At 36.7% G+C, this 27,023-nt stretch overlaps 1 protein-coding gene across 7 annotated transcripts in view; it reads right to left on the bottom strand.

The window, feature by feature from the left end:
• The window catches only part of CPNE8 (copine 8), a 272,491-nt gene that overhangs the window by 97,317 nt on the left and 148,151 nt on the right, over positions 1-27,023 (bottom strand). For all 7 annotated transcript variants that reach the window (XM_086399950.1, XM_086399952.1, XM_086399951.1 and 4 more), the window contains one exon: positions 26,354-26,395. In XM_086399950.1, coding sequence (XP_086256076.1) covers positions 26,354-26,395 — 42 coding nt within the window. The remainder of the gene's footprint in view (positions 1-26,353; positions 26,396-27,023) is intronic.

Below are 27,023 nucleotides of genomic sequence, written 5' to 3'. Positions count from 1 at the left end.
CCAGGACCCAGTCCCCATCACCAGCAGTTAGCACCAATCCTGAGAACTTCCAGGCCAGACAACCACCAGTATTGGAACTCAACTACACCTGCCAGCAGGCCACTAGTCAAGACACAAAGCAGGGCCTGCAGGCAGCCAGGACAGGAGTCAGCCCTGCCCACCAACATGCTCCAGCAGTCGGCACTGACACAACAGAAAGGCCTGCTCACTGCTCACAGGGGGGATCTGCAAGAATGATATGGTGACCAGAGGAAGATAGGCTACTGGGCTCCATAGGATGTCTCCAACATAAAGTCACTTCTCCAAGACTGAGAAACATAACAAACCTACCTAAACATAAAAATAAGCACAGAGAATTAAACAAAATAAAGAGAAGAATTGGTTCCACATGAAGTAGTAAGACAAAACCTCAGGAAAAAAAAATGAACTGGAATACAGAACAGTACCAAGGAGAATTCAAGACTACCAATGATCATAAAAATGCTCAACAAATTCAGGAGAGGACGTACGAATGCCATGAGAAGTTTATAAAGACAGAGAAATATAAAGAAGAACCAAACAAATCTTAAGAATATAAAAACTGAAATTTAAAACTCACTAGAAGGACTTACTGGTAGATTAGATGATAAAGAGGAACAAATCAACAAATTAGAAGACTGGTAGTGAAAAACATCCATGATGAATAGAACAAAAGGAAAAAACGTTTTTTAAATAGAGGACATTTTAAAGAGACTACTGGAACAACACTGAGTGTACCAACACTTATACAAGAAGAAACAAGGAGAGATAAACAGGTAGAGAAATTCACTGAAGAAATAAGCTCCAAACTTTCCCAACCTGGAAAAGGAAACATATATCCAGGACTAAAAGCACAGCCTCTGAAACAAGATGAACCCAAAGAGGTCCACAAGAAGATACACTGTAATTGACATGGTAGCTCAAGATGGCAGTGTACAAGGTCATGTGCTTATCCCTTCTCACAAAATATCAAAATCACAACTAATTGCTGAACAACCACTGACAAAATATGCTGGAACATACCAAAAAAAAGAGATACGTACATCTAAGGACAAAGAGGAATTCACAATGAGATGGTAATAGGGGAGCAACTATGATAAAATCAACCATATCTGCCAAGTAGGCGATGGACAAACTGGAAAATAATTATACCACAGAAGTTATTCCATAAGAGTGAAAGTCTTAAGTCCCGTGTCAGGTTATCCAGCATGGGGGCATGGCATGGGTGGAGGAGCCCCAGGAGAATCTAGCTTTGAAAGGCAGTGGGGTTTAATCACAGAAATTCCACAGGAATTGGTGCTTTCAAACTGTGTTGCTGGAGAAAACTTTGAGAGTCCCTTGGACAGCCAAGGAGATCAAACCTGTCAATTCTAAAAGAAATCAACCTTGAATATTCATTGGAAGGACTGAGGCTGTAGCTGAAACTCCAATACTTTGGCTACCTGATGCGAAGAGCTGACTCACTGGAAAAGACCCTGATGCTGGGAAAGATTGAGGGCAGGAGTAGAAGGGGGCAACAGAGGATGAAATGGTTGGATGGCATCATTGACTCAATGGATATGAGCTTGAACAAACTCTGGGAGGTAGTGAAGGACAGCAAAGCCTGGCATGCTGCAGTTCACGTGGTTGCAAACTGCAGGACGTGACAGCAACTGAACAGCAACTTCCCAGTACTGGATGGTCTCCTGTTGGTGGAAGGTGACTGTGCCCTCACTCCAGGGACAAAGAACGAATAGACGTACTTTGGGGGAGTATCCATTGGTGGGAGTCCTCTTGAAGGTCACAATCTCTTTCTCAAGACCTAGACCAAGTCATCAGCCTGTAGACTCCAGCACTGAGATATCTCAGGCCAAACAACCAAGAGGGTGGGAATGCAGCCCAACCCATCAGCAGAAAGCCTGCTTATGATTTTTCCTGATCATGTCCCTGACCACCAGAGGCAGAAGAATCAGCTTCCATCAGTGGGAAGGAACCAGTCCCTCCCACTAGGAAGCATTCCCAAGCCTCTTGCTCACCCTCATCCACCAGAAGGCAGACAGCATAAGGAAGAAAATCTACAATCCTGTAGCTTGTGGAAATGAGATAGCAGATGAATATGCCCTAGATGAAGGAACAGAATAAAAATCTGAGGAAAAGCTAGATGAAAGGGAGATAGGCAATCTACTTGAAAAAGAATTCAGAGTAATGATAATAAAGATGATCCAAGATCTCAGAAAAAGAAGGAATGCACAGATTGAGAATATAGAAGAAATGATTAATAAAGATTTAGAAGAACTAAAAAGCAAGCAAATATAGATGAATAATACAATAACTGAAATGAAAAGTACACTAGAAGGAGTCAATAGCAGAATGACTAAGTCAGAAGAATTGTTAAGTAAGCTGGAGGACAAAATGATGGAAATCACTGCTGCAGAAGAGAATAAAGAAAAAAAGAATGAAAAGAAATGAAGACAGTATATGAGATCTCTGGGACATTAAATGCACCCAACATTTGCATTATATGGGTCCCAGAAGGAGAAGAGGGAGAGAAAGGACCTGAGAAAATATCTGAAGAGATAATAGCTAAAACTTCTTTAATATGGAAAAAGAAACAGTCACTCAAGTCCAGGAAGAACAGAGAGACTCAGGCAGTTTAAACCCAAGGAGTAACATGCAGAGACAAAGAGTAATCAAATTGACAAAAATTAAAAGGAAAGAAAAAAATATTAAGAAACAAGGGAAAAGCAACAAATAACATACAAAAGAATTCAGGTAAGGTTATCAACTGATTTCTCAGCACAAAATCTGCAGACCTGAAAAGAGTGGCACGATATATTTAATGTGATGAAAGGCAAGAACCTACAACCAAAAGTACTCTACTCAGCACACTCTTATTCAGGTTCAATGGAGAAATCAACAGCTTGGTGAACAAGCAAAAGTGAAGAGAATTCATCACCACCAGACCAGCGTCACAACAAATGCTGAAGGAACTTCTTTAAATGTAAAATAAAAAGCTACTACCTGAAAAAAGTGAATTATGAATGAAAAATGATGTAAAAGTAAAGACACAGTAAAGGTAGAAAATCATCTGCACACAAAAAGGATATCAAAACCAGCAATTTTGAGGACAGCACAAATGGAAGATATTGGGAATACATTTGAAATTAAAAGAACAGAAATTTAAAACAATCTTGTTTGTATATTGACCTCTATAACAAAACCTCAGGGTAAGCACACATTGAAAACCTATAAGAGATACATACACAAAAAAGAAAAAGGAATCCAACCACAACACAAAGATTAGTCATCAAATCATAAGAGAAGTGAATAAAAGAAGAAGGGAAGAAGAAAGACTAAAAAAACAACAAAATGGCAATCAGAACATATATACAATAATAATCTTAAATGAAGACAGATTAAATGCTTCAACCAAAAGACATAGACTGACTCAATGGATTAAAAAAAAACCAAACACCTCACATATATATTGCCTACAGGAGAACCACTTCAGATACAGGGACACATACAGACTGAAAGTGGGAGGATGGAAAGGGAAATTTCACACAAATGGAAATCAAAAGAAGCCTAGAGTAGTAATACATATATTAGACAAAATAGACAAGGGACAAGGAAGGACATTGCATAATGATCAGTGAATCATCCAAGGAGATGTAACAATTTATAGGAGCACTCACATTAGGAGCACCTCAATATAATAAGGTAAACACTAAAAATCATAAAAGGAGAAATCTAAAGTAACTCAATAATAGTGTGGCAATTTAAACCTTCCTCACATGTATCAATAGACACATTGTCCAGACACAAAATCATAAAGGAAATGCAGGCCCTAAATGATACGTTAGATTAGATGGACTTAATTGATATTGATAGAGCATTTCATCTGAAAGCTGCAGAGTACTCATTCTTCTCAAGAAGAAGGGAACATTCTTCTGGAATGCACATGGAACATTCTCCAGGATTCAATACTGGGCCACAAAGCAAGCCTCAGTAAATTTAAGAAAACTGAAATCAAATTTTTTACCCTACCACAATGCTGAGATTAGAAATCAGCTATAAGAAAAAAATCTGTAAGAAACTCAAACATACGGAAGCTAAAGCAATATGCTTGTAAAGAACCAATGGATTACTGAAGAAATCAAAGAGGAAATAAAACTATACACAGAGACAGGTGAAAATGACAGCATGACAACCCAAAACCTATGGAACACAGAAAAAGCAGTTCTAGGAGGAAAGTTTATATCAATATAATCTTATAACAAGAAACAAGAAAAATCACATATAACCTAACCTTACACCTAAAGTAACTAAAGAAAGAAGAACAAACAAAATAGAAAGCTATTAGGAGGAAATAAATCATAAAGATCAGAGAAGAAATAAATAAAATCGACATGAACAAAACAATAGAAAAGATAAATGAAAGTAAAAGCTGGTTCATTCAAAGCATAAACAAAATTGACAAACCTTTGGCCAGGTTTATCAAGAAAAAAAAGGAGAATGTTCAAATCAATAAAATTAGAATCGAAAAAGGAGAAGTTACAGTGAGCACCACAGACAAGCAAAGGATCATAAAGAACTACTACAAGCAACTGTATGCCAATAAAATGGACAAACTTGAAGAAATGGACAAATTCTTAGAAGGGCATTATAAAAATCTCCCAAGACTAAACCAGGAAGACTTGGAAAATATAAAGAGGCCAACTACCAGTACTGAAATTGAAAGTGTGATTTAAAAAAGAGACAGGGACTTTGGGATGGACATATACACACTGCTGTATTTAAAATTGATAATCAAAAAGGACCTACTGTATAGCACATGGAACTCTGCTCAATGTTATGTAGTGGTCTGGATGGGAAAGGAGATTGGGGGAGAATGGATACACGTGTACATGACTGCATGCATTCTGTGAGATCACTATCACTCTCATACAAAAAACAGATAGTGACACCACAAAAAGAAAATAACAGGCCAATATCCCCTTTGAATATACATAAAAGTACTCAACAAAATACTAGCAATTTGAATCTAATAATACTTTAAAAGGAGCATTCACCATAATTAAGTGGGATTTATCCCAGGGATGCAAGGATTTTTCATTTTCCACAAATCAATCAGTGTGATACACCACATTAAATAATTGAAGAATAAAAACCATATGATTATTTCAATACATGCAGAAAAAGGTTTTGACAAAATTCAACACACATTTATGATAAAAATGTGTACAGAATGTGAGCATAAGAGGGAATATAGCTCAACGTAATATAGGCCATATATGACAAATTTACAGCTAACATTATACTCTATGGTGAAAAGCTGAAAGCATTTCTTCTAAGATCAGGAACCATTTAGGATGACCACTTTTTTCACTTTTATTCAACATAATTTTGAAGTGTTAGCTATAAGACAACAAAAAAAAATCCAAATTGGAAAAGAAGAAGCAAATCTGTCATTGTTTGCAGAAGACATGATACTATACATACATACATAGAGAACCCTAAAGAAGACCAGAAATCTAACAGAATTCACCAATGAATGTGGTAAAGACGCAGGATACAAAGTTAATACAAAGAAATTTCTTGTGTTTCTACACAGTAATAATGAACCATCAGAAAGAGAAGTTAAAAAAAAAATACCATTGTGAAGTAAGTCAGACAAAATGGCCATTTACCATCACATCAAAAAGAAGGATACCTAGTTATAAACCTACCTAAAGAGACAAAAGACTTGTACAATGAAAACTGTAAGATGCTGATGAAAGAAACTGAAGATGACAGATAGATGTAAATAGAACATATATTGTTTCTGGATTGGAAGAATCACCATTTTAAAAATGCCTTTACTACTCAAAAGACAATCTAAAGATTTGGTGCAATCCCTATCAAATTATCAATGACATTTTTAACAGAACTAGAACAAAAAAATGTTAAAATTTGCATGGATACACAAAAGATTCTGGATAGCAAAAGCAATCTTGAAAAGCGGCATTGAAGGAATCAGGTTCCATGACTTCACTCTATATATTATAAAGCTACAGTCATGAAAACACTATGATAATGGCACAAAAGCAGAAATATAGATTAATGGAACAGGATATAAAGCCCAGAAATAAACTCAGTCACCTATGGTGAATTATTCTATGGGAAAGAAGGCAAAGCTATACAATGGAGGAAAGAGTCTCTTCAACCAGTGATGCTGGGAAAACTATATAGCTACATGTAAAAAAGAAGAAACTAGAACACACCCTAACATCATACACAAAAATACGCTCGAAATGGATTAAAGATCTAAACATATAAAATCGGATATTATGAAACTGATAAGAAAACATACATAGAACACTCTTTGATATAAATCATAGCAATACCTTTTTGGATCCATCCCCTACAAACAATAAATGGCGGAGTGGGTATGAAGAAAAGGAACCATCTTACACTGTCACTGGGGATATGAATTGGTACGGCTACAATGGAGAACAATATACATGTTCCTCAAAAAATAGCCATAGAGCTACCATATGATTTAGCAACTCCACTGCTGGGCATATATCCAGCAAAAAACATGGTTTTAAAGGTACACGCACGCCAATGTTCATTGAAGTGCTGTTTACAAAAGCCAAGACATGGAAACAATCTAAATGTTCATAGACAGATGAATGGATAGAGAAGATATGGTACAAAAATACAATAAAATATGACTCAGCCATTAAAAAGGATGAAATAATGTCATCTGCAGCAACATGTATGAACCTTGAGATTATCATACTAAGCAAACTAGGTCAGACAGAAAGACAAATATCATATGATACCTCTTATATGTGGAATCTGAAAAAAAAATACAAATAAACTTATTTACTATGCTTTTTTTTTCAGCCAAATCATGTTACATGTGGAATCCTAATTCCCCAGTCAGAGATCTAGTCTGTACTTGCTGCATTGGAAGGCAAATTCTTAATCACTGTACTGTCACAGATGGCCCTACAAATGAACTTATTTAAAAAACAGAAACACAGAGAAAGAACATATGGTTACCAGAAGAGAAGGGTGTCAGGGAGAGAAAGATTGGGAGTTTGGGATTGACGAGTACACACTGCTATATTTAAAATAGGTAATAGGGAACTCTGTGGGATATTCTGTAATAAAATGGGAAAAGAATTTGAAAAAGAATAGATTCATGTATACATATAATGAAATCACTTTGCTATACAACTGAAACTAATACAACATTGTTAATCAACACTACACCAATACAAAATAATTTTTTTTAATGAGAAAAAATTAAAGATAAGGAGAGAATCTTAGAAACAGCAAAAGGAAAGCTACTAGTTGCATACAAGGGAACTCTGTAAAAATATCAATTAACTTTTCAGCAGAAACGTGGCAGAACAGAAGGGAGTGGAATGATATATATAAAGTGATAAAAGGAAGAAAATTACAACCAAGTATATTCTGTCTGGCAAGGCTCAATTCAGATTTCAAGGAGAGAATTTTACAGGCAATTGAAGCTAAAAAAGTTTATCACATCAAAAATGATTTTACAAAAAAAAATGTTAAATGGAAAATAAAAGACCACAACTAGAAATATGAAAATTATGAAAGGAAAATTTTGTTGGTAACAGCATATATACACTAAAGGTAATTAGATCAAGCACTAATAAAATCATTAGGAAGATTAAAAGACAAAAGTGGTGAAATCAACTATACCCAAAACAAGTACTGATGAGACAGATATGAAACAAAATGATATAAAGTATGATGTCAAGATCTTAAACAAGGCAGGGTGAGGAGTAAAATGAATGTACGTGATTGTTAGAATGCATTTGAACTTAAAACTATCATTCAAAAATAATCATTTACATATGAATATATATAGTCACGGAGAAGGCAATGGCAACCCACTCCAGTACTCTTGCCTGGAAAATCCCATGGATGGAGGAGCCTGGTAGGCTGAAGTCCACGTAGTCACGAAGAGTCGGACACGACTGAGCGACTTCACTTTCACTTCTCACTTTCATGCACTGGAGAAGGAAATGGCAACCCACTCCAGTGTTCTTGCCTGGAGAATCCCAGGGACGGGGGAGCCTGGTGGGCTGCAGTCTACAGGGTCGCACAGAGTCGGACATGACTGAAGCGACTTAGCAGCATATATAGTCGCATACCAAAAAATTATCATTCAGTTCAGTCGCTCAGTCGTGTCCGACTCTGTGCGACCCCATGAATCGCAGCGCGCCAGGCCTCCCTGTCCAAAAACACACAAAAAAGAAACAGGAATTCAAATATAACACAATATAGCCATCAAATCACAAGATAGCAAAATAAAAGAAACAAAAAAGAACAACAAAACCAAATAGAGAACAATGAACAAAATGACAGTAAGTATATATCTACAAATGATTTTACTTTTTCTTTCTTTCATTTTTTCTTTCCTTTCTTTCTCTCTCTCTTCCTTCCCTCACTTCCTCTTTCTCTTGCTTGCTTGCTTTCTTTGATTTTGTTTAAATTGGTATTTAAATGTTTTATAGTATTTTGTTAGTTCCTGCTGTACAATGAAGTGAATCAGCTATATGTATACGTATATCTCTTGCTCTTAGTCCTTCCTCCTCCCTTGCCCCATCCCACCCATCTAGGTCAACACAGAACGCCAAGCTGAGCTTCCTGTGCTTTATAGCAGGTTCCAACTAGCTACCTATTTTATCAATACAAATGGTACTGTATATATGAAAATCCTAATCTCCCAATTTGTTCTACCTTCCCATTCACTTCTGTATCCACATTTCCATTCTGCACATCTGTATCTCTATTCCTGCCCTGAAATAGTTTCATCTGTATCATTTTTCTAGATTCCACATATATGTGTTAATAAACAATATTTGTTCCTCTCTCTATGACTTACTCTACCTGATAAACTTTAGGTTTATCCCACATCTCTACAAAGGACCCTATTTCATTCCCTTTAGTGGCTAATATTTCACTGTATACATGTACCACATCTTTAGGGCTTCTCAGGTGGCTCAGTGGTAAAGAATCTGTCTGACAATGCAGGGAATGCAGATGTGGCTTGATTCCCTGGTCAGGAAAATCCCCTGGTGGAGGAAATGGCAACCCACTCCAGTATTCTTGCCTGGAAAATCCCATGGACAGATGAGCCTGGTGGGTTACATTCTGTAAGTTTCACAAAGAACTGGACACGACTGAGTGAGCACACACAAACATTTTATTCCATTCATCTGTCATTGTACATTTAGGTTGTTTCCATGTGCTGGGTAAATTGTGCTTCAGTGAACACTGGGGTGCACGTGACCTTTTGAATTATGGTTTTCTCAGGTGTGTGTCCAGAAGAGGGATTTCTGGGTCATATGGTAGTTTTTAGCTTTTTAAGGGAACTCCATATTGTTCTCCACAGTGGCTGTATCAATTTATAATCCCTCCAACAATACAAGAAGGTACTCTTTACTCCACATTCTCTCCAGCATTTATTGTTTGTAGATTTTATGATGATGGTCTTTCTCACCAGTGTAAGGGGATACTTCATTGTAGACTTTGTTTGCAATTCTCTAATAATTAGTAAGCCTGAGTATCTTTTCATATGCCTCTTTGGCATCTGTATGTCTTCTTTGGAGAGATATTTAGTTCTTCTTTCCAGTTTTAGATTGGATTGCTTGGTTTTTTAATATTGAGTTCCATGAGCTATTTGTATATTTTGAAGTTTAATCTTTTGTCCATTGCTTCATTTGCAAATATCTTCTCCTATCCTGAGGGCTATCTTTTCATCTTGTTTATGGTTTCCTTTGTTGTGCAAACCTTTTAAGTTTAATAACGTTACATTTGTTTATTTGTGTTTTTAATTCATTACTCTAAAAGGTAGGTGTAAAAATATCTTGATATGGTTTAGGTCAAAGAGTGATTTTCTTGTTTTCCTCTAAGAGTTTTACAGTGTCTGGTCTTACATTTAGCTAATTAATCCATTTTGAATTTATGCTTGTGAATAGTCTTAGGTAATGTTCTAATTTCATTCTTTCACATGTGGCTGTCCAACTTTTCCAACACCACTTGCTGAAGAGACTGTCTTTTCTCCATTATATATTCTTGCCTCCTTTGTCAAAGATAAGGTGTCCATAGGTGCATTCATTTATCTCTGGGCTTTCTATCCTTGCACCATTAATCTATATTTCTGTTTTTGTGCTAATACTATACTGTCTTGATTATTGTGGCTTTGCAGTATAGTTTGAAGTCAAGGAGCCTGATTCCTCCAGTTCTGTTTTCCTTTCTCAAGATTGCTTTGGCTATTTGGGGTCTTTTGTGTTTCCATACAAATCAACTTTTTTTGTTGTTGTTGTTCTAGCTCTGAGAAGAATGCAACTGGTAATTTGATAGGGATTGCATTGAATCTGCTTTGAGCAGTATATTCATTTTCACAATATTTATTCTTCCAATTGAAGACTGTGGTATATTTATTCATCTGGTTTCATCATTGTATGATACTTTTATACCCACTTTCTGGAGAATTTGTTTTGTAAATGGAAGTTGAAGTATGGCAAGTTTTTTCTGCACCTATTGGGAAAGGGATATGGTTTTTATTATTCAATTTTTTAATGGGGTGTATCACACTGATTGCTTGGCAGATACTGAAAAATCCTTGCATCCATGGGATAATTCTATTAATCATGCTTTATGGTCATTTTCATGTATTGCTTGATTTGGCTGCTAATATTTTGTTGAGGATGTGTATACCTATTTTAATCCCTGATATAGGCCATTAATTTTCTTTTTTTCTGTGTTATCTTTTCTGGATTTGGTATCAGGGTGAAACTGACCTCACAAAAGAGTTGAGGAGCATTCCATTCTCTGAAATTTTGTGAAAAGTTTGAGAAGGATAGATGTTAACTTCTCTCAAAATTTTTGCTAGAATTCAGCTGTGAAGTAATCTGGTCCTGGACTTAGTTTGTGGGGAGTGTTTTGATTACTGATCCAATTTCATACTGGTCTGCATCAACGGTCTCTTTATATTTTCCACTTTTTTTCCTGGTTCAATATTGGGAGAAAGCAAATTCTAAGAAGTTGTCTATTTCTTCTAGGTTGTTCATTTTATTGGCAAATAGTTGTTCACAATAAATGCCATATATGGTGAACTCACAGCTAACATCATACTTCACAATGAAAAAGTAAAATCATTCCCTCTTTGATCAGAAACAAAAGGATTCCCACTGTCACCACATTTGTTCAACATAGTTTTGTAAGTCCTGGCCACAGCAATCAGAAAAGAACGTGAATAACATGAATCCTAATTGCAAAGGATAAAGTACATGTTTCACTGTTTGAAGATAATATGATACTATGCATAAAAAATTGTAAATATACCACCAGAAAACTTAGGGTGCAGCAACGAATTTGGTAACATTGCAGGATATAAAGTTAATATAAAGAAATTTGTTGCTCTTCTATACAATAACAACAAACTATCAAAAAGAGAAATTAAAGAAACTACCTCATTTCCAATGGCATGAAAAAGAATAAACTACCAAGGAATAAATCTACTTAAGGAGGCAAAAGACTTGTACTTTGAAAACTATAAGACACTGAAGCAACTAACTTAAGATGACACCAACAGATGGAAAGATTTACTGCATTCATGATTTGGAAGAATTAATATTGTTTAAATGACAATAATGCCAAAGGCAATCCAAAGATTTAATGTGAACCCAAAAGTATTTTTCACAAAAGTAGAACAAGTAATTTTAAAATTTGTATGGAGACACAAAAGACTGAAAATCTTGTGAAATCTTATGAAATCAGAATAGAGTTGGAGGAATAACATTCAACTTTAAACTACAGTACAAAGGAACAATAATCAAAGCAGTACGGTACTGTCACAAGATCAGACACTTAGCTCAACAAAACAGAGAGCCCAGAAGGAAATCCATACATTAGCAGTCATTTAATCTATGACAAAGGATATAAAAATATGCAATGGGGGAAATACAGTTTATTCAATAAGTGGTGCTGGTAAAATGGAAAGTTACATATAAAAAATGAGGCCAGACATTTTCCTTACATCATATAAAAAATAAACTCAAAATGGAATAAAGACATAAATGAAAGGCTAAATCTTCTAGAAGAAAACATGGACCCTTTTACATGTTCACCCTTTAACAAAAATCATAGCAATATTTTCTGGATTTGTCCCTGAAAGGAAAGGAAATAAAAGCAAAAATAAACAAATGGGACTTAGACTTAAAAAATTTTGCAAAGAAAACCATTGACAGAACGAAAAGACAAAATATTAGAGAAAATATTTTCTAATATAAGGGCTTAACATCCAAAATATATAAAGAGCTCATATAAATCAACATCAAAAAGACTCAACCAATTAAAAAATGGACCAAAGAACTATACAGACATTTTTTTTTCTGAAGAATATAGACAGATGGCCAACAAGTACATGAAAAGATGCTCAATATCATTATTCATTAGAGAAATACAAACTAAACCAGAGTGAGATACCACTTCACATCTGTCAAAATGGGTATCATGAAAAAGAGCACAAATAACTAATGTTGGTGGTTTGATGTTGAGCAAAAGGAACCCTCTTATACTGTTGGTGAGAATATAAGTTGGTGCACATCATGTGAAAAATAGTATGGTGTTCTCAAAAAAGGAAAAATAGAACTATTACATGATCCAGCAATTCCACTCATGCATGTATAACGAAAAACAAAATCACTAATGTGAAAAGATGCATGAGCTCCAATGTTCATAGCCGTATTATTTACAACTGCCAAGATACGGAAGCAAGCTGAGTGTCTTTCAATAGATGAATGGATAAAAAATGTAGCATCTATCTGTAATGCAATACTGCACAAAAAACAATGAAATTTTGCCATTTGTGACAACATAGATGGACTCACAGTGCATTATGCTAAGTGAAATAAATCAGACAAAGAAAGACAAATAATGTATGATACCACTTATGTATGGAATCTTAAAAAATAAGTAGGGAATTCAACAAAAAGGAAAGAGACTCACAGATCCAGAGATCAAACTAGTGGTTATCAGGGAGCGGGGGAGAAGGGCCAGCATAGAGGCAGTGAATTATGAGGTAGAAACAATGACATATAAAATAAATAAGCTAAAAGGATATAGTCTACAACACAGTAAATATAGTCAGTATTTTGTAACTGTAAATAGAGTATAACCTTTAAAAATCATGAATTATTCTGTTGTACATCTGTAACTTATATAATATTATACATCAACTATACTTCAAAAAAGATGCAAACTGATACTAACTTCAATTAAAAAGACATAGAGTGGATCAATGAATTAAATTACAAGACTCATATGTATGTGGCCTACAAGAGACTCATTTCAGATTTAAAGAGACAGTCTGAAAGTTGATAGGATGGAAAATGGTATTTTATGTGAATGAAAACAAAACACACAGAAAAGGCTATGGTATGAATACATATATCAGACCAAAGATACTTTAAAACAAAATTATAAAGTGAGACAAAGAAGCACATCACATAATTTTAGGGGCTGATCCAACAAGAAGATATAACAATTATAAATACATATTCTCCCAGCCGACAAGTTCCTAATAGATAAAGCAAATATTTACAAAAATTAGCCTCCAATTAAAATAAATTAATTAATTTAAAAAATCATCATGTTGTGCACCTTAAACATACACAATGTTGTATGTCAATTATATCTAAATAAAGTTTGGAAAAAAAATAATGGGAGCAGTTGAGAGTAACACAATAATAATAGAATTTACATTCCATTTATATTGACAGAGAGATGCAGAAAAACTATGAAAATACCCTGAACTTTAGAGCACATGGACTAATAGATACAAATTGAACATTACATCTAGATGCAATAGAATATATGCTCTTTTCAAGAGCTCATGGAATGTTCTTCAGCATAGATCACATGCTAGACCACAAAACAAATCTCAATAAATTTAAGACAATAATAATAATATCAAGTATCCTTTCTAGTCACAAAAAAAATGAGGTTTGAAATCAACCATGAAAGAAAGAAAGGAAGGAAGACAGAAAGAAGGGAGGAAGCTAGGAAGAGGGAGAGAGGGAGCAAGAGAGAGAAGGAGGGAGGAAGGAAGGAAGGGAGGAAGGCAGGAAGGAAAGAAGATGGGAAAAATGCAAACGTGGCACCTAAAAAATGTGCCAGAAACACTATGAACCAGTACAGCAGTGGTCTCAACTGGAGGCTTCCCTGTCCTTCCCCATCTCTTGGAGCTTGTTCAAACTCGAGTCCATTGAGTTGGTGATGCCATCCAACCATCTCATCTTCTGTTGTCCCCTTCTCCTGCCTTCAATCTTTCACAGCATCAGGGTCTTTTCCAATGAGCTGGCTCTTTGCATCAGATGGCCAAAGTATTGGAGCTTTAGCTTCACATCAGTCCTTCCAATGAATATTCAGGGTTGATTTCCTTTAGGATTGACTGGTTCAATTGCCTTGCTGTCCAACAGACTCTCATGACTCTTTTCCAGCACCACAGTTTGAAAACATCAGTTTTTCAATGCTCAATTCAGTTCAGTTGCTCAGTTGTGTCTGACTTTGAAACCCCATAGACTGCAGCATGCCAGGCCTCCCTGACCATCACCAACACCCAGAGCTTGCTCAAACTCATGTCCATTGAGTCGGTGTTGCCATCCAACCATCTCACCCTCTGTTGTCCCCTTCTCCTCCCACCTTCAATCTTTCCCAGCATCAGGGACTTTTCCAAGGAGTCAGTTCTTCCCATCAGGTGGTCAAAGCATTGGAGTTTCAGCTTCAGCATTAGTGCTTCCAATGACTATTCAGCACTGATTTCCTTTAGGATTGACAGGTTGGATCTCCTTGCAGTCCAGGGGATTCTCAAGAGTCTTCAACACCACAGTTCAAAAGCATCAATTCTTCAGTGCTCAGCTTTTTTTATAGTCCAACTCTCACATCCATACATGACTACCGGAAAAATCATAGCCTTGACTAGACAGACATTTGTTGGCAAAGTAATGTGTCTTCTTTTTAATATGCTGTCTAGGTTGGTCATAGCTTTTCTTACAAGGAGCAAGTGTTTTTTAATTTCATGGCTGCAGTCACCATCTGCAGTGATTTTGGCCCCCAGGAAAATAAAGTTTCTTACTGTTTCCATTGTTTTGCCATGAAGTGATTGGACCAGATGCCATGATCTTTGTTTTTTGAATGATGAGTTTTAAGCCAGCTTTTTCACTCTCCTCTTTCACTTTCATCAAGAGGCTCTTTAGTTCTTCACTTTCTGCCGTAAGGGTGGTGTCATCTGCATCTCTGAGGTTATTGATATTTCTCCTGGCAATCTTGATTCCAGCTTGTTCTTCTTCCAGCCCAGCGTTTCTCATGATGTATTCTGCATATAAGTTAAATAAGCAGGGTGATAACATATAGTCTTGATGTACTCCTTTCCTGATTTGGAACCAGTCTTTATTAGAATTATACTTCCCAAGATCTATCTTGCATATACCTTTTAGTTAAGCACCAATGTGAAATGTTTATATAATTTTCTTTAAAATCTTATTGAAAATAAGAAAAATATTTTTTCCTTGAAATACACATCTGAGAGAATATATAATCAAAGTGAGTGAAAGAATATGAAAATACAAAAAATTAAAATATTGTTGTATAAAGACTGGAGTGTTTTGTTAAATCAATCACATGGTAACCTGTTTGGCACACAATAATAATTTATTCTAAAATTAATAGAATTAATTGGATCATAAATAAATAAAAACAATTAGCATTTTTAAAAGTTTCAAGTAAGTGATAGGTAATGGAATAAGAAAATATACTGATCCCATCATTATTTATGTGTTTAGGGCACTAAAGATTAATTGCAGGCAAATTGAAGTCTATTGCTAGAAAAAGACTAATCAGAATATGTGAGGAAATTAAAATAAATCAGAAAAATATAAAGGTATATATAAACGGCTCCTTGTAAATGAGTTATAATGACTCAGAAAACTTAAATTCTTGAATGAAGCACTGAACCAGGAATCACTGTTATTTCATACCATGATGACCTATAATTATGTGTATAAAACATCAAATACATTTAACAAATATTACTTTCAAAAGCGACATACAAGAGACTGATAGCATTTGGATAGCATTTTACAGATTTATTTATTTATAAGTATTATCACTTTATTTATTTTTTTATTTTCTTTTTTTTAAATATAAATTTATTTACTTTAATTGGAGGCTAATTACTTTACAATATTGTATTGGGTTTTCCATACATCAATATGAATCTGCCACAGGTGTACACTTGTTCTCCATCCTGAACCCCCCTCCCACCTCCCTCTCTGTACCATCCCTCTGGGTTTGAATCAGTTCTAATGAGGTGGATGAAACTGGAGCCTATTATACAGAGTGAAGTAAGCCAGAAAGAAAAACACCAATACAGTAAACTAATGCATATATATGGAATTTAGAAAGATGGTAACAATAACCCTGTATGTAAGACAGCAAAAGAGACACAGATGTATAGAAAAGTCTTATCACTTTTTAAAATGACTACATTTGATAAAATGCACAGTAATAAAAATGAAATTTTTGCTCTCTGTTCAAAGGACACTACAAGCCAGGATTTTATGACTGGAAGTTCACTAGTTCAACTGTTTCATCAAATCATTTTCTGGGAGATAGCAAATTACTCAGTGAGTCTTTTACAATCAGTCCTACATTGGAACCACATGGTTTTAAGGCAGAGCTGTCCCATTAATGCACCCTGAATTTCAAATTAAGCTACTAACTCAGCTGAAGCAACTGGAAGAATTTGAATCATTTTAAGGATACTACTACTGATTGCTCTGTAATCTAGACAAGTCAGTTTCTCAGCATTTCAGCTTTTCAATTGTTAAAATGAGGTTTAAATATTCTTCCCTCACATGATTTGAAGATATGGTAGGAATTATGGGAATGATTTTAGAAAAGTGGTATAACTGGTTGAAATTAAGTACATCAGATCAGATCAGATCAGATCAGTCGCTCAATCGTGTCCGACTCTTTGCGACCCCCATGAATCGCAGCACGCCAGGCCTCCCTGTCCAACACCAACTCCCGGAGTTCACTGAGACTCACGTCCATTGAGTCAGTGATGCCATCCAGCCATCTCATCCTCTGACGTCCCCTTCTCCTCTTGCCCCAATCCCTCCCAGCATCAGAGTTAAAATAATCATACCAAGGTGATGCAATGTCTCTGTGTTCACAGGTCAGTGTTAATGTGTTTTAATGTGTTTAGACTTTAAAAAACAGTACCAATGACTATAATTCTTTTATTTTAAGATCAGAATACACATTTTAATGTCAGATGGCTGCTTGCTCAACAGCATTATCACATTTTTGTATGTCTCATAGATGCACAAGATATTTGCTACAGAATTAATTTCAAGTATATGTTTTCAGACAAATACAGCATCAGATTTCTAAATTAAAGATCACACAAATTCCTGAAGTTCCTAATCAGTGAATATTATTGTTGCTGTTAATCAGTCACTAAGTTGTGTCTGACTCTTTGCAATCCCATGTACTGCAGCATGTCAGGCTTCCCTGTCCTTTACCATCTCTCAGAGATTGCTCAAATTCATATCCACTGAGTCAGTGATGCTATCCCCATCTCATCCTTTGTCATTCTCTTACCTCCTGCCCTCAGTCTTTTCCAGCTGGTCAGCTCTTCACATCAGGTAGCTAAAGTATTGGATCTTCAGCTTCAGCCTCAGTCCTTCCAATGAATACTCAGGGTTAATTTCCTTCAGGATTGACATGTTTGATTTCCTTGCTGTCAAAGGGATTTTCAGGAGTCTTTTCCAGCATCACAATTGGAAAGCATCACTTCTTCAGTGCTCAGTCTACTTTATGGTCCAACTCTCACATCTGTACATGACTACTGGAAAAAGCAAAGCTTTGACATTAGGATCTTTGTTGGCAAAGTGATGTCTCTGATTTTTAATACACAGTCTAAATATGTCATAATTCTTCTTCCAAGGAGCAAGCATATTTTAATTTCATGGCTGCCATCATTATCCACAGTGATTTTGGAGCACAAGATAATGAAATCTGCCACTTTCCCCCCATTTATTTGCCATGAAGTGATGGGACTGGATGCCATTAACTTAGTTTTTGAATGTGAGTTTTAAGTCCGGATTTTCACTCTGATCTTTCACCTTCACAAGAGGCTCTTTAGTTCCTCTTCACTTTCTGTCATTAGAGTGGTATCATCTGTATATCTGAGGTTGTTGATATTTCTACCAAGCAATCTTGATTTCAGCTTGTGCCTGATCCAGCCTGACACTTCGCATGATGTACTCTGCATCAAGTTAAATAAACATGGTGACAATATATAGCCTTGTCTTACTCCTTTACCAATTTTGAACCAGTCCATTGTTCTATGCTTGGTTTTAGCTGTCTTGACCTGCATACAGGTTTTTCAGGAAGCTGGTCTGGTATTTCCATCTCTTTAAAATTGTTCCACACCTTATTTTGATCCATGCAGTCAAAGGCTATAGCATAGTCAATGAAGCAGACGTTGATGCTTTTCTGGGAATCCCTTTCTTTTTCTATGATCCCTTGGATGTTGGCAATTTGATCTCTGTTTCTGCTGTCCTTAGTAAATTCAGTTTGTACATCTGGAAGTTCTCAGTTAACATACTGTTGAAGTCCAGCTTGAAAAATTTTGAGCATTACCTTCCTAGCATTGAAATGAGCACAACTGTACTGTAGTTTGAACATTCTTTGGTATTGCATTTCTTTTTGAATGGAATGAAAACTAACCCTTTCCAGTTCAGTGGCCATTGCTGAGTTTTCCAAATTTGCTGGCATATTGAGTGGAACACTTTAACAGCATCATCTTTTAGGATTTGAAATAGCTCTGCTGGAATTCCATCACTTCCACTAGCTTTGTTCATAGTAATGCTTCATAATGCCCACTACTTAAAACTCAACATTCACAAAACTAAGATCATGGCATCTGGTCCCATTACCTCATAGCAAATAGATGGTGAAACAATGAAAACAGTGAGAGATGTTATTTTTGGGGCTCCAAAATCACTGCAGATGGCGACTGCAGCCATGAAATTCAAAGACACTTGCTCCTTGGAAGAAAAGCTATGACCAACCTAGACAGCATATTAAAAAGCAGAGACATTACTTTGCCAACAAAGATCTGTCTAGTCAAGGCTATGGTTTTTCCAGTGGTCATGTATGGATGTGAGAGTCGGACTATAAAGAAAGCTGAGTGCTGAAGACTTGAAGTTTTTGAACTGTGGTGTTGGCAAAGACTCTTGAGTGTCCCTTGGACTGCAAGGAGATCCAACCTGTCAATCCTAAAGGAAATCAGTCCTGAATATTCATTAGAAGGACTGATGCTGAAGCAGAATACTTTGGCCACCTGATGCAAAGAACTGACTCATAGGAAAAGACCCTGATGCTGGGAAAGATTGAAGGCGGGAAGAGAAGGGGACAACAGAGGATGAGATGGCTGGATGGCACCACCAACGTGATGGACATGAGCTTGAAAAGGCTCCAGGAGTTGGCGATGGACAGGGAAGCCTGCAGTGTTGCAGTACGTGGGGTCACAAAGAATCGGACATGACTGAGTGACTGAACTGAACTGAATGCTCACTATAGTTCACACTCCAGTATATCTGGCTCTAAGTGAGTGATCATACCAGAGTGGTTATCCAGACCACCAAGGTCTTTTTTTCCTAGTTCTTCTGTGTATTCTTTCCACCTCTTCTTAATCTCTTCTGCTTCTGGTGAGTCTTTGCTGTTTCTGCCCTTTATTGTGGCCATCTTTGCATGAAATATTCCCTTGGTATCACCAATGGTCTTGAAGAGATCTCTAGTTTTGCCCATTCTGTTGTTTTTCTCTATTTCTTTGCATCATTCATATAAGAAGGCTTTCTTATCTCTCCTTTCTATTCTCCATAAATCTGCTTTCAGTTGGGAATATCTTTCCCTTTCTCTTTGCCTTTTACTTCTCTTCTCTTCTCAGCTATCAGTAAGGCCTCCTCTGATAATCACTTTGCCTTCTTGCATTTCTTTTTCTTTGGGATGCTTTTGGTCACAGGGTCTTGTAGAATATTACAAACCTCTATCCATAGTTCTTCATGAATCCTGTCCATCAGATCTAATACCTTGAATCTATTCATCACCTCTACTGTATAATCATAAGGTATTTTATTTAGGTCATACCTGAATAGCCTAGTGATTTTAGCTACTTTATTCAAGAAAGCCTGAAGTTTGCAATAAGGAGCTCATGATCTGAGCAACAGTCAGCTCCAGGTCTTGATTTTATTGACTGTATGGAGTTTCTCTATCTTCAGCTGCATAGGACATAATCAATCTGATTTCAGTACGGCCCATCTCATGATGTCCATGTGTAGAGTCATCTCTTGTGTTTTTGGAAGGACATGTTTGCTATGCCCAGTGTGTTCTCTTGGCAAAACTTGTTAGCCTTTGTTCTGTTTCATTTTGTACTCCAAAACCAACCTTGCTTGTTACTCCAGGTTCTCTTGACTTCCTACTTTTGCATTCCAATCCCCTATGATGAAAAGGACATCTTTTTTCTTTTTTTTTTCTTTTTAAGTTCTAGAAGGTCTTGTATATCTTCATAGAACTGTCTAGTGATTGGGGCACAGACTTGGATTCTTCTGATGTTGAATGGTTTGCATTGGAAACAAACCAAGATCATTCTGTCATTTTTGAGACTGCACCCAAGTACCACATTTTGGATTCTTTTGTTGACTATGAGGGATACTCCATTTCTTCTAAAGGATTCTTACAGTAGTTGATAAAATGATCAAATTAATTAAATTTTCCCATTCCCTTCCATTTTAGTTCACTGATTCCTAAGATGTTGATGTTCACTCTTCCCATCTCCTGCTTGACCATGTCAAATTTTCCTTGATTCATGGACCTAACCTTCCAGGTTCCTACACAATATTAGAGTCTATAGGCTTTATGGTAGGTCTAAAGGCAATCTTCAAAGGGACTTATGCCAACCTGCACCTCCCAGAACTGCAGCTGTCAGTCCCCTTGTCCCTGCTGCAGGACATTGCTGATGCATGCCTCTGCCCGAGACCTTCAAACACTCACAGGAAGGAGAAGAAGAGCCCACGTCCTTCTACTCTGTCATCTCTGGGAGAAGCAAGAACTACAATCCCATAGCCTCCAGAATGAAAACCACAATCACAGGAAAGTAACCAAAATGATCACACAGATCACCGCCCTATGCAACTCAATGAAACTATGAGCCATGCCATGCAGGATTACCCAAGATGGATGGGTCATAGTGTAGAGTTCTGACAAAACGGGTTCACTGGTGAAGGGAACTGGAAATCACTCCAGTATTTTTTTCTCAAGAACCCCATGAACACTATGAAAAGGCAAAAGTTATGACAGTGGAAGATGAGCTCCCCTGGTTGGTAGGTGTCCAATATGCTACTGAAAAAGCAGGGTAGAAAGAATGAAGAGGCTGGGCCAAAGAGGAAATGATGCTCAGTTGTGGTTGTGTCTCGTGGTGAAAGCAAAGCCTGATGCTATATAGAACAATCAGGGAATATTATTAACACTTCAATTATATAATGCACCTTAGCAAATAAAACATAATATAAGCATGTAACACTATCACACATTTTTCACTTCAATTTTTGACTGAAATACTTTCTGGATTGAAACATCAAATTACTCTATTTACTTCTTATGATTAAACTTATAGACAAAATAATACATATGTCTGACCAGTTTTTCTCCACTTTATAAGGGAAAAACTCTCAACTTGTATCAAATTCAGAAAATCAAACTGATTTAAGAATAAGACAATTGATATAAAGTTAGTTATATCACTGTATATGAACTTTATTAAAACAGAAACCTCAAATAAATACAGCAAGGAGACCAACAGGGGGAGCTCTCCTGCCCTGTAACAATAGAAGAGCTCCAACAATATAAGAGCTTCCGAGGTGAGGTGGCTCAGTGATAAAGAATCTGCCTGCCAATGCAGGAGTTGTAGGAGATGCGGGTTGGATCTCTTAGTCAGGAAGGTCCCCCGAAGGAGGAACTAGCAACCCACTCCAGTATTCTTGCCAGGAGAGTCTCATGGAGAGAGGAACCTGGCAGACGACAGCTCATGGGGTTGCAGAGTTGGACATGAATGAAGCAACTGAGCATGCACATACATGCAAAGCAGAAGAAACTTCCTCTTCCTTCTTGGCAAGGACTCAGAAAATCAAAAGCCACAGACTCTTTCATTGTTATGGCCCTCCCAACTCCCTTTTCTCTATAAATAAGCACCTTCACTTGCCTGCAGGGACTTGCACATGAGTTGTCCTGGTCACAGTCTCTGAATTGAGATTCTATACTAATCAAAGATAAAGCCTTCTTTGGTCAAGGAATATTTGGCAGCTTATTTGTTTCAGGTCAATAATTTTATTACACTCTACAGAGTGCTATCCAATATGACAATTGACAACCAGATGTTGCTGTAGGGCACTTGAATTGTAGCCAGTCTCAATTGAGATGTACCATAAGCATGAAATACCATATCAGATTTCAAAGACTTAGTATAAAAATTTAAAATTTTCTCTGTAATAAGTTGATATTGATTGCATAATTAAAAACATTTTGCACATATAAAATTAAATATTACATCAGTTTCACTGGTTGAGTTTTACTTGTTAATGCTGACACTAGAAAATTAATATGTACATAAGTTTCATTGGTTTAGTTTTACTTCTGTGCAAGGGAGTTATTTCCTGCTGTATCAATCAACAAGGATGTCATAGCCATCAGGGATTCCCACCCTCCAAATGTGAATTTCTAAGCCCAGGAATAACAATATCTGTTATCTGGAAGCCATCAGCCAACTCCCATGGTGAGCACTGGCCCCAGCTAGCTGAGATGCATATGAAAGGAAAGATTTCAGCAAGCCTAGACTCTTGCATCTTCCCAAACAGAAAAGCACTAAGTTCCTTGAGATTTCTGGTTTTCCTTAATTAACAATCATCTCCTGATGTTCAAACTATCTGCCCCTTGTTATGAGCTTCTATATAAACGTACTCCTCTCCCTCCACCTCCTTGGAGCAGTTATCTCAGGATTACTTGAGATGATGTTTCTCAGGCTTGAAGTCCTAAAAATTCCCACCAAGTAAAACATAACTCCTAACTTCTAAACTGTAACTATTTTTTTTACACTGACACTTGTTAATGCTGCCACTAGAAAATTTGAAATACATATGTGACTAACATTGTATTTCCAGTGATCAAAACTAAGTTGAGCTGTCAAAAAGGGGGAAAAAAAAAAATGATGGAATCCACCAAGCAAATACTCTTCCTTAAAAAGAGGAATCAAAAGCACTGATATACACTTAGATATACAATTTAAATAATGATACACCTATAGTATTTGAGGACTGGAAAAGGTCAGTTTTCATTCCAATCCCAAAGAAAGGCAATGCCAAAGAATGCTCAAACTACCACACAATTGCACTCATCTCACACGCTAGTAAAGTAATGCTCAAAATTCTCCACGCCAGGCTTCAGCAATACGTGAACTGTGAACTTCCAGATGTTCAAGCTGGTTTTAGAAAAAGTAGAGGAACCAGAGATCAAATTGCCAACATCCACTGGATCATCGAAAAAGCATGAGAGTTCCAGAAAAACATCTATTTCTGCTTTATTGACTATGCCAAAGCCTTTGACTGTGTGGATCACAAGAAACTGTGGAAAATTTTGAAAGAGATGGGAATAGCAGACCACCTGACCTGCTTCTTGAGAAACCTATATGCAGGTCAGGAAGCAACAGTTAGAACTGGACATGGAACAACCGACTGGTTCCAAATAGGAAAAGGAGTACATCAAGGCTGTATATTGTCAACCTGATTATTTAACTTCTATTCAGAGTACATCATGAGAAATGTTGGGCTGGAAGAAGCAGAAGCTGGAATCAAGATTGCCGGGAGCAATATCAATAACCTCAGATATGCAGATGACACCACCCTTATGGCAGAAAGTGAAGAGGAACTAAAAACCTCTTGAAAGAGGAGAGTGAAAGTGAAAGAGTAGAGTGAAAAAGTTGGCTTAAAGCTCAGCATACAGAAAACGAAGATCATGGCATCTGGTCCCATCACTTTATGGGAAATAGATGAGGAAACAGTGGAAACAGTGTCAGACTTTATTTTTTTGGGCTCCAAAATCACTGCAGATGGTAACTGCAGCCATGAAATTAAAAGATGTTTACTCCTTGGAAGAAAAGTTATGACCAACCTAGATAGCATATTGAAAAGCAGAGACATTACTTTGCCAACAAAGGCCCGTCTAGTCAAGGCTATGGTTTTTCCAGTGGTCATGCATGGATGCGAGAGTTGGACTGTGAAGAAAGCTGAGCACTGAAGAATTGATGCTTTTAAACTGTAGTGTTAGAGAAGACTCTTGAGAGTCCCTTGGACTGCAAGGAGATCTAACCAGTCCATTCTGAAGGAGATCAGCCCTGGGATTTCTTTGCAAGGAATGGTGCTAAAGCTGAAACTCCAGTACTCTGGCCACCTCATGCGAAGAGTTGACTCATTGGAAAAGACTCTGATGCTGGGAGGGATTGGGGGCAGGAGCAAAAGAGGATGACAGAGGATGAGATGGCTGGATGTTATTGCTGACTCGATGGACGTGAGTCTGAGTGAACTCCGGGAGTCGGTGATGGACAGGGAGGCCTGGCATGCTGCGATTCATGGGGTCGCAAAGAGTCGGACACGACTGAGTGACTGATCTGATCTGAAGCATGAAAATAACATCAAACTCATACATCTCCATCAGAACTCTTGTGTGGCCAGGTGCACTGTAAATAGGTATTATTTTGAAAGGAACCTTTTTTTTTTTTCTGAGCAATAGGTCACAACAGTGGGCTTAGGTGTGCTCTGTCACTTCAGTCATGTCCAACTCTGTGTGGCCCTATGAACTGCAGCCTGCCAGGCTCCTCTGTCCACAGGATTCTCTAGGCAAGAATACTGGGGGTTGCCATGGACTTCTCCAGGGGATCTTCCCAACCCAGGGATCGAACCTGGATCTCTTATGTCTCCTGCATTGTCAGGCAGGTTCTTTACCACTAGCACCACCTGGGAAGCCCATGGGCTTAAATACTTAGCATTTGAAAAGGAACGCATTTGAGTCAGTTCTAATGAGGTGGATGAACCTAGAGCCTATCACACAGAGTGAAATAAGTCAGAAAGACAAAACAAATATTGTATATTAATGCATATATGTAGAATCTAGAAAGACTATTGATGAACCTATATGCAGAGCAGTAATGGAGGCCTAAAGATAGAGAACAGACTTAACGGACACAGGGCTGGGGTGTAGAAGGAGAGGATGCATTGTAAGGAGAGAGTAACATGGAAACATATGTATTACTATATGTAAAATAGATAGCCAATGGGAATTTGCTATATGACTCAGGGAACTGAAACCAGGGCTTTGTAACAGAGAGGTCGGATGGACAGGGAGGCGGGAGGAAGGCTCAAGGGAGAGGGGACATAGGTTTAGCTATGGCTGATTCATATTGATATTTGGCAGAAACCAATACAATATTGTAAAGCAATTATCCTTCAATTAAAAATAAATAAATTTAAAAACACACCTCAATATCAGTCTTACTTAAAACATTAGAAATAGTGAGAATATATCTAAAGAAAAAACAGTGGTGTGTTCCTCTCTTACTTATTAACATGTTGCGCTATGCAGAGGGAAACCATAATTTCAGAACTCTGCTTACCTATTTTTATTGGCAATTAGCAGACATAATTCTAGAGTTTTGTTTTATTGTTTGTTTGTGAGGTATGTGCTCCTTTTTTGTGGAAGGGGAGCTCAGATGTGTTCCCATGGATGATGTGCGGTAGAAAGGTTATAGAAATCTTCAGAGAGATTATGAGATGCAGAAATTTGAGAATCACAACTCTACAGCTATAAAACTAGATGTCTATAAATTGTACACAATGAGAAATCAAGTCCAAGTTGAAAATCTTTACTATATTACTAGTAATCTTTAATATGTTACTAGCAATTTTAGTAGTTTCTAAAATTACTATATTTTTATTACTATTAAAAATAGAGGAAGACCTCTATTTTATTTTGCAAATTGAATACACTCATTCTTAAAATATCACGTGAACACTTTAGTAACAGAAAAACAAGACAAAAATACACAATTCAAAATTTAAAATGGGAAAATGTGGTCATTTCAGTATATTTGCTTCTTAAAGCATATTAATTTGTAAAAGCAAAAACAAAACAAAAGACAATGTCTTACCTTCCATCTCGATTCCAGTCATACACCTCTACTTTGACGGTTCTGTCCATGGTGAAAACATACACACAGGGTAAAGTTATTTAGTAAGATCAAATTAACATATGACTGAAAGTTAAAAAATAAGTTATAGACTTTCTTAGATAAAATATTGTATACTTTCAAGTTTTACAAAATAAAGCTGATTTTCTGATTTTAATACTAGTCTTCAATTTTTACTTTAAAATAGGTTTTTAAAATCACATAGATTTTTAAATTCTTTAAACAGAATAGGAAATTAAACAGGAAAACCATTTATAGTTTGACACAGCTCTTCAATGAGGAGCATAGAGCTACTTTTCCAGTCTTCAAAACCATTGACTTCGTGTTTTGACATTGAGTTTGTATTTCTCAAACTCAGCATATATCAGAATCACATGGAAGGCTTGTAAAAATGTGAATTATGTGACCTCATGCCCAAGTGTTTCTGGTTCAGTAGTCCCGGGGGTGGGCCCAAGAACTTGAATTTTTACAAGTTTCATCAGGTGATGCTGATGCTGCTAACTGTATTATACAAATCATGGTCTTAGAAAGAATGAGTCCAATTAAATAAAGTTGTGACATTATTAAATGAATAAAGTGACAGGCAAGTAGCATAATACATTTTAAGAACATCTAATGACATATTGGTAAT

This window comes from Bos grunniens, chromosome 5, assembly GCF_055505025.1.
Source record: "Bos grunniens cultivar Pamir isolate PY7600 chromosome 5, Bosgru_T2T1.0, whole genome shotgun sequence".
Taxonomy (NCBI): Eukaryota; Metazoa; Chordata; class Mammalia; order Artiodactyla; family Bovidae; genus Bos; species Bos grunniens.
This window is presented reverse-complemented; position numbering and strand designations above follow the sequence as displayed.